Source organism: Mustela putorius, unplaced genomic scaffold (genome assembly GCF_011764305.1).
Source record: "Mustela putorius furo isolate JIRA1106 unplaced genomic scaffold, ASM1176430v1.1 tig00000095_pilon_pilon_pilon, whole genome shotgun sequence".
Taxonomy (NCBI): Eukaryota; Metazoa; Chordata; class Mammalia; order Carnivora; family Mustelidae; genus Mustela; species Mustela putorius.
In genome coordinates, this window is record NW_025421280.1 from 39,606,468 (window position 1) to 39,629,750 (window position 23,283).

General features: G+C 64.1%; 1 protein-coding gene across 3 annotated transcripts; it reads right to left on the reverse strand.

Moving 5' to 3' along the window:
- Positions 1-3,678: 3,678 nt before the first annotated feature.
- THOP1 (thimet oligopeptidase 1) lies at positions 3,679-23,023 on the reverse strand. Of its 3 annotated transcripts, none has more exons than XM_004777967.3 (13): positions 22,867-23,023; positions 20,028-20,240; positions 17,424-17,572; positions 16,332-16,439; positions 13,449-13,551; positions 10,810-10,970; positions 9,987-10,122; positions 9,109-9,475; positions 8,541-8,742; positions 5,957-6,143; positions 5,674-5,802; positions 4,786-4,922; positions 3,679-4,316 (listed from the first exon to the last, which is right to left on the reverse strand). In XM_004777967.3, the coding sequence occupies exons 1-13, from the start codon at positions 22,880-22,882 to the stop codon at positions 4,161-4,163; spliced, it is 2,064 nt and encodes a 687-aa protein (XP_004778024.1). In that variant the 5' UTR covers positions 22,883-23,023; the 3' UTR covers positions 3,679-4,160. The 3 variants fall into 3 exon arrangements, with proteins under 3 accessions (XP_004778024.1, XP_004778023.1, XP_044943012.1); XM_004777966.3 differs by having other exon boundaries at positions 3,679-4,319; XM_045087077.1 differs by lacking the exons at positions 17,424-17,572; positions 20,028-20,240; positions 22,867-23,023 and adding an exon at positions 17,021-17,146 and having other exon boundaries at positions 3,679-4,319.
- Positions 23,024-23,283: the final 260 nt, after the last annotated feature.

Genomic DNA, 23,283 nt, shown 5'->3' on the forward strand with positions numbered 1-23,283 from the left:
TTTTAGGTTCATTTCTGTGCAGAGTGTGAGCCGGCCGGTCAGGGCTCGGTGTTGAGAGCTTGCGGGCCCGCCGACTTGCAGAGAAGCCTCGGGTGCAATCACAGGCACCACGTGCGGCTCTGCTCCCAGACTTGTTTCTGCGGCTGCCCAGTGGCTCTGTCCATCCCTGGGTTGGCCGTCCTCCTCGGCCACTCTAGCTTCTTTGAGTTGTAATACAGATTTCAGAATCATCCATTAGTTTCTACAAAAAAAAGTCTGCCGCAATTTTACCTGCGATCGTAGGGTCTGGGAACCTCCAGTGGGGAGAACAGGGGTCTCCCGAGCCCCTCTCCTCTGTGCACGAGCTACGGCCCCTCTGCTCTCCCCTCCCTCGGCAGGAGGCCGCGGCTTCAGGGTAGAGCCGCTTTCGTCCCCTCACTTCTACGTGTTTAACGTCCGACGCGGTCACAAACCGTCGTCTTTCGCCCACGCAGACGTCTCCGGGCCCAAGCGCTTCTGCTAGCACAGACAGGGTAGGAGGGTCACCGAAGACACACGACAGCAAGGAAGTGTGCCGAGCGGCTGGACATCGTTCACCACAAGGGAAGGAGAAACGTAAACCCGCCGCGGGAGACCGCAGCCACCTACCGGAAGAGCCGAAACCCACTTCTAGAAAGTTGAGCGCCTACATCCTGCACGAAGGCAGGCCCAGGAATGTCCACCTGTTTTACTCCTGACAGCCCCGGACCGGACCCAGCCCTGCAGCAGACCAGCTGAACAAACGCACACCCAAACGACACACCAGCACAGCAAGAATGAGGAGGGGCCCCACGGGGACGCCTCCCGGAACACGAGCCTCGGCACCAGAACCCGGACGAGCCGCGGTGAGCACAGCTGTGCGAACCCTGAGAGCATGGGCCGTGTGCGCAGGGACAGGCCGGGTGCAAGCGTGAGGGGCCCGGCCGGGGCGGGGGCACATGCCACAAGCATGTCGTCCTGACCGTGCTGATGCTCTCGTGGGGACACACAAGCAACAAAACTTCAAATATGTGATTTTCATGGAGATTTCACCTCCACGAAGCTGTTAACAACAAACACATGCATAGCCCCCTGCAGACGGGGCTGCTGTCCCGAGACGCGCACAGAAGCCTGCGGGAGGCTGGAGCCCGACTGGCCACAGGCTGGGGCGGTCCCGATCTTCGGGCCCCGGGACGGTGAGGACCGCCAAGTCCCTCCCAGACCAGAGCCAACACAACCCTCCCCAGGACCCCCCCATGCCCGCCCACCCCGACTACCTCGACGCCCCATCGGAGACCCCTACGGTCCTCGGAGGCCGAGAGGCCAGTCTGTTTCGGCAACCCCAGCTTCAGCCGCCACGTATCTCGGGGGTCAGTAGGGCCAGGACCAAGGACAGATGCTGTGGGTTGCAGGTGACAGAGAACCACTCAACGCGGCTGGAACAGAATAGGGAACGCCAGTTCGTCGGGACAAAGCCATGGGGGAGCGGCCCCCCTCGTGGCACTGGTCCCCCACGCCCCTGCCGGGTCGCCGTGCCTCCCAGAACTTCCATCCCCAGCTTCAACACGAGTCAGGGCGCTGGCAGCACCAGCCCAAGGAGGCCGCTTGTCACAGTGAACCGCACTCCGGCTGGAGAGACAAGCCGCAGGGCCTGCCCTAGCCAGGGGCCCGGGGGCCCCTCTGGGATGGAGTGGTCCCCCACCTCCTGCACTGCGGGCTGGCAAGCCCGGGGAGGTCTGGGCTGTGTGAGAAAGAGTACTGCACCAGCCCGCGCCCCGCACGCGGCCAAGATTAGCTCGGTGTCCTGTGTCACACGGGCTCCCACCTAACCTGGGCTGGAAGTCCCCCCGGGGCCCCACTACCCCCCAAGCCAAGCCTGAGACTCGATGCAGGATCCACGTGGGACTTCCCACAATGAGAAAGTCGTGCTCACCACTAGGCCGCAGCAGGCCAGGTCCTGCCAGGCTGTTGGGGGGGTTGCCCAGGAAGCAGGGGACACTGGCCCAGTCCTGAGATGCGCCAGCTGTGACAGCCCCGAGAGGAGTCACACAACAGCCCATCAGCTCCTCCAGGGTGAAGCTGCTCGAGGCCACCAGCCAAGATCCAACAGCTCTCCAGACCATCCTCAACCAAACCTGAGAGCAGGTGCGTGGCCTGTGTTGCAGGCCACAGACCCCTGAGCCCCACAGCCCTCAGCAAGGCGGTCCAGGGGTGCTAAGCAGGCCTTGCATGGCAATCCCCATCTTCCGAAGCCCACCTGCCCACTTGGGGACACGGGAGGCCTGTGGCTCCCTCCCCATCCCCAGCCCCCCACGGCCCGGTGCACCACTGGGGATGCCAGCACCACACCCGGACTTCGCACAAGCACCAGATCCTGGCTTTCTGGGGGCTCGGCACAGGGAGAGGCCAGGAGAGCCCCGGCCCCTTGACATGACCACCGCTGGACAGAGGCCCCTGTGGGAGGCCCAGGTGTGGCCCCTGCTGGTTGTCTCTGCTCCTTCTAGAACCCCAGTGGTTGAAGTATACGCAACAGCTGCCTTGAAGGGCCAGCACCATCCCCCCCACCGGGGGCGCCCTGGCTCTGGGCCCCGTCCCGCCCCCTCAGACACAGAGGCGGGAGCAGGAGGGAGCCAGGCCTGCCTATGGGCAGCCGCCGCAGCCAACGAGCCCGGAGCTGGCGAGCCCGGCAGGCGAGGGGGCAGACCTCCCGCCGAGGGGCCAGCCTGACAGGCGAGGCCGCCTGCCTCAGGGAGGAGGACAGGGAGCCCCGTAGCCGCTCACTCCACGGATCACGGATCGGTCCCTCAGAGCAGGGGAAGACACAGGACTGGTGGGGACAATTCCAGGGCAGGGGGCAGGGTTCCCAAGGAGCACAAAGACCAAGAAACAGAGAACACATGGGATGGCCCAGACCAAAGAAAGGGGAGAGACCGACCCGTCCTGCTCAAGAACCCCTTCGAGCCACCACTGCTGCCATAAATATCCCGAGGCGTTCCGAAGAATTACCAGGACACCCAGGAAGGCCGTGCGTCCCCCAAGCCCGGACTTGGCTGTGCTGCTCGCAGCCAGAGGGAGCTGAGCCAAAAGGACCACATGTGCCTTAGTCTTCAAGGTCACATGGCCCAGAAAGGTCACGGCCTGGCACCCAGCAGCTGCGCCCATTAATCAGAACCCGTCAAATCACAAAGCCCTAGGTCTGGCCAAGGGGCCGAGACAGGAGCTGTGCCCAGCGGGCCTGAGGGCGGGCGGCCGCTTGCGGCCTGCGCCCACCATCCCAGCTGCTGGGGCACAGGCGGGCGGCTGTGGCCTCCCCGCTTCCAGAACAGCTGAGCCTGGTCCGACAGGGGCCGGGGCTGTGCCGGAGCAGGGAGGAGGGCAGGACACAGGTCCCTGCTGGTAAGCGGCACCACACACCCGTTCTGCGGCTCCCACCGGCACCCCCACCCCTGTGCGCAGTCTGGCAGCTCAGCTGGCCCCCAGGGACCCCGACCTGTCCCACCCAGGCCACGCCAGCCCAGAGCCGCCGTCGACGGTCCGCGTCCCCAGCCTGAGGCTGACTGCCAAGAAGTCCAGGGTGTACCGAGCGCACCGGCACGTCACCCCCGTGCGACCACCGACAGGGCAGAAGGGACAAGAGTCAGAGACCAGGCCAACAGTCTCTTCTCTTTCCTTTTTTTTTTCCTGTTTTTTAATGGCTGCATTTCAAGAACCACCATCTTTCCACTCACAACATTTCCCGACAGGGCAGAAGGGACAAGAGTCAGAGACCAGGCCAACAGTCTCTTCTCTTTCCTTTTTTTTTTCCTGTTTTTTAATGGCTGCATTTCAAGAACCACCATCTTTCCACTCACAACATTTCCCGAGAGAGGGATGGATTAGTGCAACGAACTGGCGGGCTTGACGGGACACGAGCTTTCCAGGCCTCTCGAGGATAAGAGCCCATCAGCCCAGGCCGGCCGCCAAGGGGGGGTGGCCTGTGGAGACCAGCCAGGAGGAACGGACAGGGAGGACTAACACCCCATCTGCTCACCCTGTCCCGACCCCCCACCCAGAGCTGCGGGCCACCCCGTGCCCCGTCCGGGAGCTAAGGCAACAGGATGGCAGGAGCCGGGGGCGGGGCGCTGAGCCCGGGGCCGGGGCCGGAGCCGGCAGCGCCTGGGGCGTCAGCAGGCCGGCGGCTCGCTGCTGTCCACCTGCAGCCCTTTGCTCAGGAGGAAGGCATCCTGCTTGGGTTCTCGGCCCAGGAAGAGCTTCAGCATGATGCTAGCGTCCTGGGAGCCACCGGGCCGCAGGATGCAGCTTCTGTAGTCCATGCCGACCTGCTAGGGACAAGGGTGGGGACGTCAGTCCTCGGGCAGCAGCCCTCGAGCACCCCCGCTCCCGCCACGAGTGGGCTCGGGGGGTGACTGTGTCAGCGTCAGAGAGAACATGCGTGCGCAAGCACACACGTGTCCACAACTGTGTGCACAGTATGCACACAAGCACGCGTGTGCGGGAACCCATCCACTCCCAACTCCTCAAGGCCCTTCACATCACAGACTGAAGCCCTGGCCGAGCCGAGCTTCTGCGGTGACAGAACACAGGCCTGGAAAGTAGCCTAAGCCCCCAGCCCCAGGAGGGTCCGGGGTGGCGAACCTCGGAGAGGAGGGAGGGCCCATCTCCAGCACCTCGCAAAGACCAGCAGGTGCCTCAGCCCCCGCCCCTGGTCCCACGCAGCCGGGACAGCGCCGAGAGGCCCCCTGCTCCGTCCGCAGACAGGCCCCGTCCCACGGTGCGGCCGGCCCTCACCTTGCTGTTGAGGACGCCCTCCTGCTTGAACCGCGTGTGGAACATGTCCATGGAGTACACCTCGCTCCACAAGTAGCCGTAGTACTGGGCATCATAGCCGCCTGCCAGGTGGCCGAAGGTTGCAGGCATGTTGGTCCCTGGGACAGACGGGGTATGGCTCTCACCGCGGCCCGTCTATCCCCCGCCCCCTCAGGGCCCCTTGCCAGGAGAAGGGGGCCTCAAACCAGCCCGGCCAGAGGTGACCCACACACACCCAGGAGGAGACAAACTGCCCCGACACTTGTAGAAAGCAGGAGCTTTCTAGAAACATAGCTTTGCCCGCTCTCTGCTACCACGTAAGAGTTCACACAGAAGATAAATCAAGACAGGCCCGTGCAGCAGAGAGTACACGCTGCTGAGCTTTTTGAAAGGGACATTAAAGTGCTCGTAGGATAAAACAGAGCCGCAACACCCACGCTAGAATCCCAATTCCTCTCACAAGTGCTAATCCAAGCGCGTACATGATGCACCAGGACAGACAGCACGGCCTGACCTACTCTCTCCGACCAGGGCAATGATCCCCCGGTCTCTGCAGCGCTGCCAGGCCTGTTCCGGAGCAGGGCGTGGGAGGCACAGGGTGCGGGAGCTCCGCGGCTGGCGGCGAGAGCAGCAGCGTCCAGCCCGGGCGCCAGGACAGACGGCGAGGAAGCACGGAGCACTCACACCCACCAGCGGCCCGCCACACGCTGGCAGGCCCCAGAGCACAGAGCGAGGGGGCCAGAGGCCGTCCGCTTCCTCCCAGGCCTCAGCTGCCATCTATAAACGGGCCTGACTAGATCCTTCTGATTCCACGAATGGCCACTACCCTGACCCCCTCCAGAACGGCGGGCGCACCGCGCGGGCAGCTACCTGGCGTGGCTGGGACCCCGAGGATCTCCTGACAGAGGCGGGCGTACTCCTCCGCGGGGTCTGCGGCGGTCTGGGTGTGCAGGGCCTGGTCCACCTTGGCCAGGACGATCTGGCGCAGGTTGAAGAGACCTGACGGGGTGAAGGAGACAGGGAGGCCGGCCCTGAGCTCCCACACCAGCAGCGCAGAACCCCGTGAAGGCAGGCACCAGGCTCCCCGCCTCCCCAGCCTCAGCGCCAAGGCCTCCTGGACGCCCCCGGGCCGAAGGGCGGCTCCCGCGGGCACCTGTGTTGGCCTGCCGGGACTTGATGAGCTTCTCCAGCAGCTCCTGGGGGATGGCGCCGCCGGTCTTGTAGTGCTGGGACATCCTGAGCAGCGGCTCCTTCTCCCACACCCAGTTCTCCAGCATCTGCGAAGGGGCCTCCACGAAGTCCCGCTCCACGTGCGTCCCGCTAAACATGGCAAACTCCGCCTGTGGGGGGGGCAGCGCTGCAGGGAGAGCCGGACCCTGCCGGGCCAGCTCCTAGCCGCCGGCCTTGCCCGGGCACACAGCGCTCTCCGGACGGGCACAGCTGGGCCAGCAGACAGCAGGCTGCCTGAGGCCCCGACGCCTGGGGACGGGACAGGAGAGGCTCTCAGGGGGATGACAGCCATCCCGGCCCAGGACACACGGGGACGAGGAGCACAGCCACCCCTGGCCACCTACGTTCCCTTCGTCCATCCACAAAGCCAACGTTCTCAAAAAGCCCTAGATCCTCCCGAAAAAAGTCCCAGACCCCAAAAGGCATGGGCCTGGAGGTGATGGAGCTGCACGGCAGCGTCGGAGGCACGATGTGCTGACTCCGCTTTCACGTCAGAAATTTCCCTCAAGTGCTGCGAGAATCCGCTCTGGCAGCCACTAAGCCAAAGGAGCAGCCCCGGCCTTGGGCAAGTCCCTTCAGGGCCCAGAGGGAGGCAGGGAACTGGGAGAGCAGGCGCGCTGGGCCTCGCTACCCACAGACCCTACTTGTGACTCTTGTTAGGTGCTACAATTTCTAACCCCAAAAACAACACCTGCGGCCCTCGGTGGTCATTTAACCCTCTGCCGCTGGGCTTCAGCTCTGGCTCTAACCGGGTCTTTCCATGCTCTGCTGACAGCTCCCCCCGTCTCTGTGTTTTTCCGGTAGGCGATTGGGCTGTTTAAATGGATCCCCACAGGGCCACCTGGGGCCCAACAGTGAAGCACCCGCCTTTGGCGGTCATGATCCCAGCGACCTGGGATGGAGCCCACGTCGGAAGGGAGCCTGCTTCTCCCTGCTCTGTCCCCACTCCTGTGTGCGCTGTCTCTCAAGTAAATAAGATCTTCAGAAATGAGTAAATAGAATGGACCCCCACTGCCACGCTGACGTGCCCTCCGGCTTTCCCGAGAACACGACGGCCGTGATGCAGCACAGCACAGTCGGATGCATGGCTACGGCGCGGAGGGCTGGAGTTCAGTGCAACGAGCCAGCAGGACGTATCAGACACACGACACGGGGACCTAACCTTGCGCCCCCGCAGGAGCCCTGCTTCAGGATCCACAAACTCTGTGCTCGCAGCCACTTCACAGAACTGCGAATACTGGGGCGCCTGGGTGGCTCGGTGGGCTAAAGCTTCTGCCATCAGCTTGGATCATGATCTCAGGGTGCTGGGATCGAGCCCTGCATCAGGCTCCCTGCTCGGCGGGGAGCCTGCTTCCCCCTCTCTCTGCCTGCCTCTCTGCCTACTTGTGATCTGTCAAATAAGTAAAGTCTTTAAAAAAAAAATAAATAAATAAATAAAATAAAAATAAAAGAAGAGCTGCGAATCTCTGACTGTGCATCTGGAAAGACCTGAAGGAAACAGGGAGCCATGCGACTCACTGCAGAAGGGGGACAAGCCCGTGAGCCTCCAGCGCCGGGCAGGGAGAGCTGAGGGGAGCTCGAACAGGAGCCGCAGCCAGGGCACACGGTCCACAGGGCTGAACAGCCACGGACCCGCCTGAGGAGCCGCTGGCCGCCGAGCACCAACCCTCACCCCGCAGACAACAGCCGGCGCGGCGGGACGAGGGGGAAGAGCTGAAGCCACAACTTCCTGAAAATCAGGAGAACGTGACCCTCCAACAAGACACACTGAGTGCATCCATGCAGGAAGCAGGCGGGGCACTGCACACGAAGGTCAAATCTTCTGCTCAAAACGTGCTTCTCAGTGCATCCCCCATGTGGGCACAGGCCTTGGCCCGGCAGGAGCGAGGCCCCCACACGCCGCCCCACGGACGGACCCTGAGGTCACGATGTGCAGGGAGGAAACCAGACACAGGAGGCCACACGGGGTAGGAGTCCACGGGTGCGACACACCAGGCCAGGCCCCTCCACGGACGGGAAGGGGACTCGTGGGGGCGTGGGGACAACTAAGAGGTTTGAGGCTCCTTCCAGTCACGGAGACGTTCCCCAACGCTGGCACAGCTGTGACGGCCACGTAACTGGGTGAACTGACCGTCGCTAAAACATCCAACTTAAATGGCGCTCCCTGGTGCGGCCCTAATGCGACGGCCAGCATCCTCATGAGAGGAGGGGGGACACAGACACACCAAGGGACGGCCGTGTGAGGACGTGAGGAGACTGGGGGCTCCACGCCCAGAACGGCCTCGGAAGGGCCTGTGCAGCCGACGCCCTGACCGCAGACCCCCACCCCCACCCCCCCGGGGACGCACTTCCATCCGCAAGCCAGCCGTCCGCAGGGCTCAGCGACGGCAGCTGGCACGGGACAGCATCACCATGGCCGTGGTGACCCCGGTGGTGTACTCCGTGCAGCGTGGAGGCCGCCTCCAGACGCAGCCACCAGCACTGCCCGCCCAAAGCGCCGCACCCACCTGAGAGCACAGCTGGTGCATCACGTGCCCGAATTCGTGGAAGTAGGTCTCCACCTCGTCATGCTGCAGCAGCGAGGGCGCGTCCGGGGTGGGCTTGGTGAAGTTGGCCACCATGGCCGCGATGGCGATCTGGCGGCTCCCGTCATGCCGCAGGCAGCCTGGCTGCAGGCCGAAGCAGGCCGCGTGCCCATACTTCCCCTCCCTGGGGACGGAGGCAGGGTTGGGCCGGGCTGGGATCTGCTCCATGCGCTGCCCGGCCCACAGGGCTCCCGACCCCAAGAGAGTCCCGGCTCCGCCAGCCCGATTCTGCACCCCTTCGACCATCTGGCAGCCAAGGCGGCTGGACGCATGGAGTGGCTCAAACCTGCTTCTCGGGAGCAAGTGCCCGGGAGCCGGGGGCCTGCCCCACACTCCTCTGACCCCCTCGGCCGGAACCTCCCAGGCACCGTCCTCCCCAGACGGCGAGCACCCCCAGCCCCTCGCCTGAGTCTGCGCTGAGGCAGCCCCACAACCCGTTTCACAGACGGGGACGCGAGGCGCAGAGGCCCACCGCCCGGCTCGCACGCACCTTGGGTAGAGGTCGAGGTAGAACTTGCCGATGAGCCTCCCGGAGGCCGAGTCCCGCACGGAGTACAGCTTCACGTCTTCGTGCCACACCGCGGCGCTCTCCTCCAGGTGGAAGGTGAGGCCCAGCAGCTCCTGGTAGATGCCGAGCAGGCCCTCGGTGACCACGTGCATGGGGAAGTACTCCTTGAGCAGGTTCTGGTCCACGCTGTAGCGCGTCTCCTCCACCTGGTTCATGTAGTAGCGCATGTCCCAGGCGTTGATGCGCCCGTCGAAGTCCAGGCCCCGCCTCTCGCACTCGGCCTTCTTCAGCTCCAGGATCACGGCCCGCTCCTGCTCCCCGAGGGGCTTCAGCTTCTGGGCCAGCTCATCTGGGGAGGGCAGAGGGGAAGGCTAGGCACCTCCCCGCGGCACCTCCCCCACCGGCCCCCGCCCGCAGCACGACGGCCTCACAGCCTTGGGCCCCCGCACCCCGCCCGGAAGGCCTGGCTGCTGGAACGACCCAGACCGACATCGCCATCGCCCCGCAGCAGCTGGGGATGGGGGTGGGTGCAGGGAGAGGGTGGGGGGTGCCGGGGCACGGCAGACGCCTCAGCTCAGTCCCCTACCCCGGGCAGGAAAGGACCGCATCACTGCGGACACCTGCCCAGAGCTCACACCAGGAGGCAGAAGAGCGGGGGTGGATGCAGGCTCATCCCAGAACCCTACACTCAGCCATCCGGTTCGAGCCCCTCGAGGCTGAACCGGGGTCAGGGAGGTGTCAGGACCCCCCACAGAGTGGACACAATGGGGCTCTCAGAAGCCTCATCACATGCAGCCAAGAATACCCCGAGCCCCACTCCGGGAACGCATGGCGGGAAGCTGGGGGCGGCACGGGGTTACCTAGGAAAGTGGCCACCACCTGGCTGTTCTTAGCCATGTTCATCTCCAGGACGTAGTCGGCGTGTGTGCTGAACCCCAGCAGGCTGGACTTCTGGGCCCGAAGGGTCACCAGCTCTCGGAGGATGGCACAGTTCTCCTGGAAGGAACCAGCAACCGCTCCGTGGGCGCCCGGCCCACCCTCTCCCACTTGAGCCCCACGGCCAGCACGGTTCTAGAACGCCAGGCCCAGCCAGCTGCGGCTCACTTCTTACCCCCTTCCCACAGACTAAGTGGCTGTGACTGCCCTGGGTCTGCCCGTAACACACACGTCTCCGGAAGCCCTCGGGTCCCTTTTGGACCCAGAAAGGGTGTAACTGTGAGGGGTTCGAAGGCCGCGAGTGGAGAGTGACGCGGGCCAGGGGAGCCTCAGGGGCACCGTGCGTGGGCGCTCAGCCCCGTCTGCTGGAGACACTGGAGAAGCGAGGCCACCCCACGGCGCGGACACACACACAGTGTCTATGTGGGAACGGAGGTCTGTGCACTGGAGAAGCGCCCCCGGCTGCAGTTAGAGGGCCCAGGCCGCCACACAAGACACAGAAAAGGGATGGGCACGTCTCCAGAGCCCGCTCAAGCCCCACAACGCCACCGGTGGAGGGAGATGACCAAAGCTACGGCGTGGGAGCAGTGGACGGTCACACAGACACGGGACTGGGTTGGGGAAGAGATCAGACCCTGAGCTGTGGCATGGGCCCACAGCCAGACCCGGCATGGAGCTCGCCCGGGGCTTGCCGACCCCCAAGCCCAGCGGGTAGTGCGCAGACAGGACAGGCCCGTGACCTCCCACCTGCTTGCAGCGACAGTTGAAGGCCTCCTCCACCTTCCTCCTGGTCTCGGGCACATGGCACTTCTTCAGGAGAGGAAAGTAATGTGGGTACTTGAGGGTGACTTTCAGCTTGTCATCCCCGACCTTCTCCAGAGAGTTCAAAAAGTCCTCCGGCAGGCCTCCTGCGGGAACAGGAAACCGTCGCTGCCACAGGCCCGAGACGCTGCCGGGCCCGGGCGGCGGGCTTCCCCTCCACGCAAGAGGTCAGGGCTGAGGGCCTGCGGGAACAGGACGCGAGGCCCGGCCTCCCCAACCTGCCCTGGGCCCCTCCGGGAGGACGGAGAGCTGCTGCCCTTCCCACCAGGGCTCCCAGGGAGGAAAAACTCCCGCAGCTCAACCCCTGACGCGGGGCTTCCAGGAACCGCAGCCCCTCCCCTCATCCCTCCTCCAACAGCACCACCGGCAGAGGACGTGTGCGGCCCTCGGCCTCGGGATGGCCGCACTTCTGCCACAGCCCCCACCCAGCACCCTGCCCTGGAACCATCCCCCGGAGACAGATCCGGGCGCGTCACTGCAGACGGAAAATCAACAGGGGCCACCGGCTCCCACCCGGCCCACAGCACCTTCCAAGGGCAGCTCACTCGGGGCCCTGCCCTTAGTCCAGCGGGGGAGGGACGCCGTGCGGCAGGGTGGGCAGTGCCGGGCAGAGCCTCAGGCCTGCTGCGCGTGTGCACATGCGTGTGCGTGTGTGCGTGTGCACAGACACCCATTTCCTGACTCTGCGACGGGGCCTGGGAACAAGCCCACAGCAGCACCGGCACGCCCGGCAGCCGCACCACCGTTTCTCAAGAGCAGACGGGCCGGGCGAGGACAAAACGGGCCTGGGACCCAAGTCCCAGGGAGGCGCTCGCGGGGTAACAGGGACACTTCACGCTGCAGAGGCCCGAGGTAGAAGTGGGACGAGCTGAGCACCCAAACAGGGACAGCAGCGGCCCACAGCCCCCGGGGTAACCACCGTCCTCCGTCCACACCGATGCCGCAGATAAACCCACTCCTGAGGGGTGCTGGGCGGTTCTGACCCGAGAGACCCGCACACGAACGCATGAGGAATGACAGGGTCAGAAAAGCGGTGGCGGGAGCCTCACCCAGCGGGGTCAGTGAGGAACCGCAGCCCAGGGCCCCCCGGGGGAGCCGCTGACGGGGGAGCAGCTGCACCTCCAGGGAGGCCCCGGACAGAGAAGCCCCTCAACGAGCACCTGAGCCTCGGGGTACGGGGAGGGGGACAGAGAGAGACCCGCTGTCCGAGCTGTAAGCAGACACCACCTCTCCCTCCGGCAAGCCGAGGAAAATCCACACGCGCCCCACGCTTGCGGAGCATGACCCGCGGCAGGCTGGCCAGGCCACCCTGGCTGCGGTCACCGCCCCGCCCCCCGAGGCCAGCTGGTCCTGCTCCCCAAGGCTGGGGCGGCCAGATGCCCCCATGCGAAGCCAGGCTGAGAAGGCGAGGCCCCTCGGGCCAGACAAATGGGCGGAAGAGCTGACCCACGCGAGGAAGTGGGCAAGCAAACTCGTCTGCCGAGCTCGAGACCCAGGACCCTCCTCTGGCCAGGACGCCTGGCCACCTGTCCTTAAATGGGAGCCATGTGGGGGGACTTGCCGCCCAAGGCCCAGGCAGGGAAGGGAATGAACCAGAACAAAGGGCAGCAAAGTGCACACCCCGTTCAGGAACACCTGCTACCGCGTGCCCCTCGGCAAGCAAGCTGCCCTTGGGGACCTCCGGGGGCGGGGGGCCTGGCAGCGAGACCCGGCACGGCCACCCGCCAGGCAGCCGCAAGGTCACAGCCACGACACCCCAGCGCCTGACACGGGACTGGCGGGGCTCACACAGGCAGCAGCACGACCGCTGGCCTGAGCTTTTCGGAAGCGTCCACATCAGGGGTGACGCTTCCGTGAATGGCTGAAGGGCGGCTCGTCAGGACAGGAGCCCAAAGAGTCGCGCGACTCAATGTGACGGGGGCTCCAGGAGCAGGCCCGACAGGGGAGGGGAGCACGGGCAGTGTCCTCGACGGCGCGGCAGGGGCCGTGGGCCGTGTTCCCTCTGACGCGGCTGCTCCGCGCCTGGCCGCCCTCCCCGGCGCGAGGTGTGCCCCTGGGGAAGGCCCGCAGGCCCACGGACGACTCTCCCACCGCGGGAATAACACAGGCGTGGCACCGTCCTCGTGAGGCACAGCCGAGGACACGGGGCTTCCCACAGTATGGAGTTTTTCCAGACGGAACAGCTGGGCCAAGCGAAGGAGAGAGTAAAAATCAGAAGAGACGTCTCGGCCCCAACCTTCGGGGATTCCCGCCTACAGCCGGGTTCGGGAACGACCATCAGCCGGATTCGGTCGGTCCGATCCTCTCACGAGACTGAGACAGGACCAGCAGGCGGGGCGCAGGTCCCGAAGGGGAACCCGGCCGGCTCAGCCGCCTAACCCAGCGCCCCCGGCACTGCTCGAGGAAGGATCCAGAAACGCAGATTCCAAAGCGCTGACTGCTCCCAGTGAAGAAACCCCCTCGCCCAGGGCGGTGGGACACAAATGCCCCCGCACTTCGGAAGCCTGCGGGTGGTGGCAGAGACCTCGAGTCAGCGCCCCGCCCCCCTGCCCCCCCCCCAGTACCCAGCTCCTCGCGCGTGAGTGGCAGGAAGGTCGTGTCCTCGTTCAGGTTCTTGTTGAAGTCGATGCACAGGAGACTCAGCTTCTTCTTGATGCTCTTGATTTTCTGCAGGGAGGAGCACAGCTGTGAGGGGAGCACCGCCGCGGGGCGGGGCCCCACACGCAGAAGACACAGACATCCGGTTCTAACACCCGTCGGCACGGTGCCGACAGCACAGACAGCGGCCTCCACACTGAGCGGCCCTGGCGACCCCGGGGACCTCAGGCTAGCGTCCTGATCTGTGACGCATCCCCCACCAAGAGCGCTCTGGACCCTACCGCCTTCCAGTCCACAGCCGAGGCTTTCGGACGTTCTGACAGAGCAGCAGGGCTAGGCCTCAACGTGGGAACTACTGATGGGGCCCCAAGGTCAGCCGTTGTCCCCTCCAGGGCAGCCTAGAGCAGAGCCCACCCCTCGGCGGGACAACAGCTGCTCTGCGCCAGCAGGGGCGGGCGGGGGCGGGTTCACGGGGAACGCGGGGCTCCTCAGGTAAGACCCTGGCCGGAATCAGCCCACACAGGCAGACTGGGCCTCGCCAGCCACAACCCTGCGCCGGGCACCGCCCTCCCTGCCCACCCCCGCCGCGGCAGCCGTGCCAGTTACTGCTCTGAGACGCGGCAGGGAGACACCCTCCGGGGTGCCCTCCGGGGTCCCCACCCAGCCCGCTGCCCCGGCTCCACGCCGGGCTCCCTGTGTCCCATTCGGCACGGGGGCTCTCACGTCACCGTCTGTGCAGCCCACCGCCCGCCTGTGCACACACGCCAGACTTTAAACAACCCTGAAGAGTTCGGAGCTTCAGGAACCGTGGGGCCCCCGGCCGGCTCAGGGCAGCACGTGACTCTGGGTTGGGGTCGCGAGTTCAAGCCCTGAGTTAGGTGCGGAGTTGGCTTTATACAAATGAAAACGACAGCTGTGCGTCCGCCGCTCTGGCAGACTGTGGCACTGGCAGCCACTGGAGTGGGTGCCGCGCCGGGCTCTGGGCCGACTCCTGCCGTGGAATCTGACTCAAGTCCCACTGGTCCTGCTTTTTGTGTTTTTGCTTTTGAGTTTCTTAATTCTTACGGGGGTGCCTGGGTGGCTCCGGTGTCCAACTCCTGGTTTCGATGCAGGTCGTGACCTCAAGGTCCAGGGATCAAGCCCCACATCGGGCTCCCCACTCAGCAGGGGGTCTGCTTGAGATTCTCTCTCCCTGCACCGCCCTGCTTTACGCACACACAAACTCTCTGCCCCAACGATATATAGTAATAATAAAAAAAAAACCCACGTTAAACACGTGTCCATTCTTATATAATCTCTACACCCAACGTGGGGCTCGATCCCACGACCCCAAGACCAGGAGTCGCACACCGCACCACACACGTCAGCCGGAGCCCCTCCCTGCCGTTGGTTTTAACAACACACGCGCCTCATCTCTCAGAGCCCTGGTTTCTGCAACCACAAGGCAGATGTGCTGGACTAATCGGAAAACCATCCTTCTAAATGACAAGAGGGACGCTCGCTAAGCTCTGGGTGCAGACCTCGTGTCGGCATTAACTGCGTCTTCCACTTCCTGTGTCCTGCTGCTTTCCCCCCCGGGGGGCTCACTGACCCTGGAGAACTGTCTTCTCCAAAGGGTGGCCACCCAAGGGCACCTCGTGTCTGCAGACCAGCCAGCCCAGAGCCCATGGCCCAGCCGTCTCCCTCATGTGGCTGCCCGGTGCCCGGAGAAAGCGGGGAGGGAGTGGGGCACACGGAGATCCTCCGTGATTAACCGCAGGACGGGGCAGGCACGGCCCTGCTCGCCCGCTGGTCTAGGCCAGCGTGCAGGAGACGCTCCTGTGAGGCCGGGCTTATGACAGGCGATGCTGTCATTCCTGGCGCACAGCTCCTAAAAGCCGTGGAGTTTCTCCTGTGGTAACAAGACACGATAATAAATTGCCCAAGCGACAGGAGTGTGGACCATCGTGCTCCTTATCCCCAGCCCGTTCCGACTGCACTCAGGGCACGTTAACAAGACAACTGTGGGACGCCCCCGAGGACGGAGCGGTGAGGCGCCTCCTGCCTGCGCTGGGCGGGGAGGGCCCCGCTTGCAGAGTCCGGCAGTCACCGACGGTGTCATCAGTCACGCCCACGCAACAAGGCCCCCACAGAACTCCCAAAGGACAGGCTTCCGGCAGGGCGCACAGGGAGGGCAGAGCTCCGTGCCTCTCCCCCCGCCTTGCTGTGCCACGTTAGACCCATTACGTAAGAAACAGTGAGCAAGCGTCTCCTGGGTTGCGTGAGCTGCTCTGCAAGCGACGTGAACACGGGGAAAATGCGGCGGGAACCTCTGAACCATACGGCAGTCGTTCAGAAGTAGAGAGAACAGCCTGGATGTGGGACCGCAGTGTCATGTCGGCGCCGTCTCGAGGGGCCAAGCCCTGAGGCTGTGGGACCTGACACTACTGCCAGGTAGATGGTGTCCAACATGGGCTGCCCGCGGGACACCCAGCTGCTGTCCCAGGGAGCCACTTGTGGCATCAGGGGAAGCCACGCTGCCGCGGCAGAGCTCGGAGAACAGGAGGCCCCGCCGGCGCGAGCTCCTCCTCAATGCCATGGCACCCGAGTCACGGAGAGGAGCAGCGGAGCTGTGCCCCCTGCACCGTGCCCGCTCTCCGTGGCTGAGGGAGTGCCACGCTCTCGGGAAAGCCACACCGTGACCCGGGAGAACCCGGAGCAGGGTGGGTGCAAAGGCAGAGCTGCTCCACACAGACCCCGCCTCCCAGAACTCAGGCAGCGCAGCAGAGGTGGGCACCCAGCCCAAGGCCGGGCCCTCGAAGGCCACTAGCGGCCAGGGCCCCCGCCCACCCCTGCGGGCCGGCACTCACCTGCTGAGTCTCCTCGGGCAGGTGCAGCCCGTTCCTCCTGCCCAGCTTGATCAGTCGCTCCAGGTACCGCATGGCCTCTGGCCTCAGCGAGTCCTTCTGCACTTTCTCCTAGAGCAAGACAACCACAGTCCCGTGTGGGACAGAACACGGACGTACTGCCAGGGGCCAGTGAGGGGGCGGGAGACCAGGGCGCTCGTGCAAACCTCCCCGCAGAACGCGAGACGGTGTGGCTGCTGGGGACAGCAGCTACGACCACCACCCGACTGGACAAGGGCTCTCCTGGGCGTCCATCCCAGAGACACAAAGACTCATGCTCACACGAAACCTGCCCACGAGCACCTCCTTCCTGGGAACAGCCCAAACACACACCAGCCTGGAGCACCTCCCACGGGTAACTGGTCGGATGTGAATGGGAGCAGAGGGCGACCTCCAGGCCACCACCCTGGCTGTGATGGGGACCGGTTTGCAAAGCATTATGCTGGGAAAACCAGGCCAAGCACAGGCAAGCTCCCAGTTCTCTTACGACCCCACGCACATCTATGAAGGTCTCAACGTTATGACTCTACATAGAATCTTGCTCACACATCCACAGCCACCCACCCGGGCCTGCGCCCGAGCCCGCCTGACAGAGCGGACACGGGCGCTAAGGGAACGGACGGAAAGCGCGCCTGTGCACCCCCACGGCTCACCCCGACACCAGCCCTGCAGAGCAGCCGGCGGGGTCAGGACGATGGAAGCATGTGGTGCGTGGACGGAAGGCTTACGACGTCCCTGGCGCTCTAGGCTCTACTGTTTGTGTTCCTCCGCGTTTCTGTGTCATTCTCTCATGTTTCTCTACTGCAGTCAAAGGCAATACAGAACCTACCGCCTCGGCCATTCTTAAATGCTCGGTTCAGCGGCCTGAAGCGCATCTCCACTGTCGCGCAGGGACCCCCACCCGCCACCCCGGGGGCCCCTCACTCTCCACCTCCTGAGGCCTGAGGAACACCACGATCAGGTCCGCAGAGGCTCCGACCCAGCAGTACCCATCCAGACGCAGGTCTGTGCCCGCTGTCTCCCCGGTGCGTGCCGGGCACCTCGCCGCAGCCTCACCTGCAGCCAGACGACCCTCTGGTACACGTCGCGCCTCATGCTCATCTCCACGTCGAACTCGGACAGCCTCTTGTCCGCCTCTGTGCTGGCCGTCCGGATGTCCTTCGAGGGAGACACGTGCTGCGGGAAGTCCAGGATATTCCTCTGAACTGAAGCGGGGAGAGAACAGGACGGGCGTAAAGACCGGCCCCGGCAGAAACCGGCCAGTACCGACCTCGGCCCCATCAGGCACGCGGCTCAGGCGCGCCCGCCGATCTGTTCAGCGAAATGCCCTTCACGCCGGGCCCCGGGCTGGGAGCTGAAGGGAAGAAAGGGCCAGGGGGCCCGGTGACCCACGTCCGCAGGGATCTCAGTCCGGCGGAAAGACCCAACTCCCGAACTCCAAGGAAAGGGCCCTAACAGAGAAGTATGACAGGATCCAGAAGAAGAGCCACGCTGCTGCTGGCAGCATCCTAAACTCATCAACCACTTTCTCACTTACAGAGCACGTTTGCATCTCGTTAAATAGAGGAAGCGGGGGCGGCCGTGAGAGCGTAAGCTTTAACCGTCACCGCCTGACCCAGCAACGCACCACTAGGTGCCTACACGCCGTCACACGAAAACCACACGCACTCGCAGCAGGACCGGGAATCACCCACGTGTCCGCTGACGGGGGGCGGACACACACAAGGCGGTCCCTACGCACGGGAGCATCACACGGCCGCCAGCAGGAGGGAGGCGCCCCCTGCACAGCCCTGGGGACGGATCCCGAGCCCACGACACTGAGGGAGAGAACCAGACACGGAAACCCACACCGGGTGTGAGTCCACACGTGTGACCCGCCCAGATGAGGCTCTCCCACAGATGGGCAGGGATCTAATGGGGGCCGGAGGCTGGGGAGGGGGTGGATGACAGCTGATGGGGACAGGAGCTCGCTTTGAGGTCATGCAATATTCTAGAATTAGAACTTGGTGACGGCTGGACAACTCTGAATATAAAAACCATTGAAATGTATGCTTTCAACAAATTCCGTGACATATAAAATCAGATCCCAACTGAGCACTTAGTTTGTAAAGGCATACACTCTGCATTGAAGAGACCTGCATTCAAGTCACGACCTGGTCGCTCCCGTGGCCTAAGAGAGGACAGTGAAAAGGACAGAAACAGCACCTGTCCCTCTGGGATTTACAGGCTCACGAGCGCACGTGACTATACCCAGTGTGACAACAGAACAGTGTAGTGTGAGATCAAAGCAAGCGGCCGGTGTGAGCAGAGGGGGCGCAGGAAGGGGCTCTGTGATCACAGAGGAGCCCAACATCGGCAGAGCAGCGGGTGCATGAAGCTGCGAGATGAGCGTGTGTGAGCGCACGCAAGTGGCCACGCGGCCGGGCACACGCAAACTCCGAGGAGCTGAGTCAAAGGACTCTGGCCTTTGTCCGGAGGGCAGCGGGACACTGAGCAGCTGGCCAAGGGGAATGCCATGATTCAATTCTAGTTCCCTTTACAATTCCTCGGGGAGTGGGTGCCGGGGGCTCAGTCAGTGAAGCGTTTGCCACCAGCTCAGGTGATGATCCCAGGGTCCTGGGATGGAGCCCCGTATCGGGCTCCCTTCTCAGCGGGGAGTCTGTTTCTCCCTCTGCCCTCTTCCGTCATGCACACATGCACAAGTGTACCCTCTTTCCCTGCCTCTCAAGTAAATAAAAGCTTTAAAAATAAAATAAAATTCTTTGGGCTACTGCGGGGAGACAGAAAGAAAGGCTGTGGAAGCGAAGCTGGTGTCCAGCAGGGGTGCGGCCAACAGGCAGAGATCAGCGTGGCGCATTTGCTGACAGCCTCTCCAGAAAGGCGCACCACCAAAGGCAGCACGGAAACCCATGGCGCCTGGCCAACAGCACGGAGGCTTTGGGAGAAGCCCCAGGAGAGACTCTCAAAGGTTCCCTGAAGAAGGACTTCTGCTAGAGACCCAGGGGCAAGGTTTCCTCAGCTCCGCGTTCTCAGCTTTAAGACCGTCTCAGCCTTTTGTCCCCACACTGTCAACCTCCACAGAGGGGACCGGGGGAAGCAACACCGCATCGATCTCACTGAGTGCCTCGGCGCTCACAAGGGGGCCAACGGACCCCTAGGAGGAGAGAAGGATCCAGTCGAGTGGCGGTGAGAACACCAGGCTCCAGGTGTTCTCAGGTGGCATCAGGTTTCCCAAAGCGGAGTGGGGAGAAGAAAAGCAAAGGGACTAAGCTGAGTCGCCCGGAGAGAAAGCCCGTGTCTCCCCAGACACAGAAAGGAGCAAGGAGTGGCTCTGGTTTTGAGGCTGACACGTGAGCTAGCTCCTGGCACGTGAGCTGTCAGCCACGCTGTCCTGCTCTGGCCCCTCGGATGACATAGCCCAGGGCAGCCAAGTACGCCAGGCTGCGCAGCAGGGCATGCGGGGGAACCAGTGCCCCCCGGGCTGCCTCTTGCCCAGCAGGTGCCTTTAACCACACACACACACACACACACACACCCCGTCAGCTCCTCCAGTCATCACCGCCCCCCTGGGGACAAGGAGGCCTCGCTCATGGCCAGGGTCCAGGAGCTCCAAGGCCTGAGGTGCGTCGGCTCCCCTGCCTGGATCCTGACCCGGATTACCTGTGTAGGACACCTCCACATCAGCCAGCGCCTTGAGGGTACTCTCGTAAGACACGTCTTCAAACTTCTGCGCGCCCACCTGGTCATACACACACTTAGTTTGCTCGATGAGCTCCACGGTGAGCTCCCCTATTTGCTGGGCGCTCAGGTCCCATCTTAGGTAGTTCTCCACGGAGCACGGGGCCGCTGTGTCCAGGGCGCCTCCTGCACAGGCTGGACAGAGAAGACAGAGCCCCACACTGAACGTGTCTGCTTCAAGGGCAGAATTAGGGTTCGACTAAGTAGGGGCTGGAGGACAAGGACAGAAGCATGGCTTCCCCACGCAAGGGCTTTGTGGGGGATGCACAGAATGACCAATCCCTTAAAGCAGAAGCTCTTGCATCCCAGGAGACACAAACTCGGCTGTGATCTCTGAGGACGCTTGAGCTTGTTGCGACTGCAGAGCGAGCTATGCATCGAGTGGTGGGTGGACGGGGATTCTGCTCAACACCCCCTCGGCTCCAGGACGCCCCATGATGGCCCAGCCCCAACGTCGGCAGGGCGGGGTGGGTACGCAGTAGACACCTTCCTCTGAGTTAACTCGATTGATCACGGGGGGCTACCCCTGACATCCCCTGACGTAACATAACGTTTATACCATGCTACTTTCCTCAAACAAAGGAAATCACCGATTTTTAAAACACCCCTGGACCCAAGACTTTTTGGAGGAGAGACTGTGGTCTGTAAAAACAACGGTCCCTTAAACTGCTGTGCGGTGTTCAGGGTAAGGATGTTTTACTTTCCCTCCCTCACGGATGTGCAGTTCTGCGTCCTCTGTGGTCCCCGCCGTACAGACGGAGGTCCTGAAATTTGGAGAATTCAAGTCTCACGCCATGACCCCACACCAGCAAGGGGCAAAGGTGGGATTCAAACCCGTGCAGTCAGACCTGGGCTTCAACCCTGTGAACCAGCGGAGCGTGTGCACCCCCACCTCTGCACGAATCCAGTTGTCAGAGCTTCCTGCTCCGTTTCCAGGGCCCCACCCCGCTTCGAGCCTTACTGGAAGTCTATACCAGGGGTTAGCAAAAGACGACCTGTTTTTGTACAGCTCACAGGGTCAAAATGCTGTGGCAGGAGGCCGAGTATGTGACCCGACAAGCCTAAACTAGCAAGCCCTCTACCGCCCCTGGTCTACACCACTCAGACTCTACTGGATCCTGCACAGCAGGTCTAGCCAGCTGGCCTGTGCCTAGAAACACCCTCTTTCTTCAAGGAATCTCCCAGGCCTTCCCACAGGCTAACCCCTCTGCCCTGAGCCCTGAGCCCTGGACTCTTTGTCCCATGTTCCTTTCTCAGATATCCCAATGGCACCCCTGCAGCACCGGGGCGCCTCACATGCCTACGGCTGCCCTGAATCACTTGAGCTAAGGGACACAGGCTTGTGTGACCGCCCACCCCCCAGCAGAGTATGGAATGCAGAGCAAGCAGAAGCTGCTCCGGGAAACACCCACTTGAGCCTCGTTTCCCCTCTGGCACAGCAGGGAGTTGAGCAGGGCCCCGGTGGTCCTAAACCCCCTGCCTTTTTGTGAACGCCGCCGAAGACGGACGGGGTCTCTGCAGGCCCTGCTGGCTGGGGACAGGCGCTCGGCGTCTCCACGGCAGGGTTTGTTAATGACTATGCACGTCTGTGGCTGGGTCACCGTCTGGGGTGGGGGTCCGCCCTGGGCACTGTGGGGTACTGAACAGCACGCCTGATGCCCACCCACTCCACGTCAGGAGCACCCGCAGTCGTCCCCAGACACGGCCCAGTGTGCCCTGCCTGGCGCAATCACGCCAGCTGAGGACCCCCGACATACACCAAGTGGGAAAAATAAGGGCTCTTGAGCCAGGACAGGGCGGACGTTCTGGCCAACGGACTGCCGCCAGCTCAGGGAGCAAGGGTGTGGGTCTGTGTTACACGTGGTGGTAAACCAGGGCTCCAGAAGCGGACAAGGCAGGAGGCGCGGTCAGCCCAGAGCGGCCCGGAAAATGGCCCGCAAGATCTCCGGGAGGAGCCGGGATCTGAAAGACTGGAGCAGACCGATGATCCGCGGGGCGCCGGGTCCCAGGAGAACCACCTGCCCCAAACAAGACAGGCAAGACTCCCGCCCTCCTGAGGCCCGAGTAACCCTAATTACGACCGTCATTAATGCAATCAGCACGACGGTCGGCTGGACAAGGGGGGGGCGGCCAGCAGGAGAAACTCAGGGGCACCCACAGCGACCCGGGCGCTTTCTGCACACAGGACGCACATCCCGTCGCTCCCGTAACGAAAACCCTTCCACGACGCCCCCGGCCCCTAAAACAAAAGGGACTCCCAGGTGCCTTCTGCCTCCCCGCCTCTGCCCTCGCAGTTCCCGCCGCCCGCAGGCCGGCGGCTTCTCCCCTGCTTCTCCCCCTGGGTCCGGGCTCACTCGGGCCGCCTCCTCCGAGAAGCCCCTCCCGGGCCGCCCTCTCGGGCGAAGCGCCGTCAGCCACCCCGACCCTCGCCGCGGGAACGCCCGGCCCCGGCCCCGGCTCCGAACGCCGCCCGGGACGCACGGGGTCCCCCGGAGCCCCCCGGCGCCCGCCCTCGGGGCCCGAAGCGCTGGGCTGAAGCCGCGCACACGGAGCGGCCGAACGATGAAGCGCGGGGACCGCGGGGTCCTTCACTCGCCGCCGAGGGGCCGGGGTCCGGGGTCGCCCACCCATGCGCCCCACCCAGGCCCCGCCCCCCGGGGGCCACCGGGCTCGGCTCGTAGGCCCGAGTCCCCGGCAGGCGCGGGGGTGCAGGGGACGCCCGGGGCCGCTGAGCGGGGCCGCTCCGAGAGGCAGCCGGTACCTGCCGGGGGCTTCATGGCGGGCGGGTGTGCACCGTCGGCCCCTCCCTCCGCCCGGTCCGCTCCGCGCTGCCTCAGCGGCCGCCGCCGGCCGCCTCCGCGCGCTCCGGGTCCGCAGCAGCCGGGACCGAGGCGCCCGCCGCCCGCGCGCCCGCTGAATGCTGGGAGGGCGCGTGCGCCGAAGGAGAGGGCGCGTGCGCCGAAGGAGAAGGCGCATGCGCGCCCCAGCTCCGCCCACACCCCCGAGGCGGTGCCTGGGCAGGCTCACGCAATCTACGCCTGCGCTGGATCCCTCCCTGCCCCTGATTGGTTCTGGCGGCGAGAGAGCGGAACCTTCGAGGGCCGTTTCCATGGAAACCACTCACCGCTGGCGCCCGGAAGCCGGGATGCTCGCGGTTCTTTCTGCCCAGGCTTTTTGT

Excerpts from the sequence above, each read along its gene's own strand:
- THOP1 (XM_004777966.3), bottom strand. Across the intron at positions 10,971-13,448 it reads ACTCACGCGCGAGGAGCTGG|GAGGCCTGCCGGAGGACTTT; the intron begins GTACTGGGGGGG and ends CTGTTCCCGCAG. Across the intron at positions 4,320-4,785 it reads AGGGCGTCCTCAACAGCAAG|CAGGTCGGCATGGACTACAG; the intron begins GTGAGGGCCGGC and ends CCTTGTCCCTAG.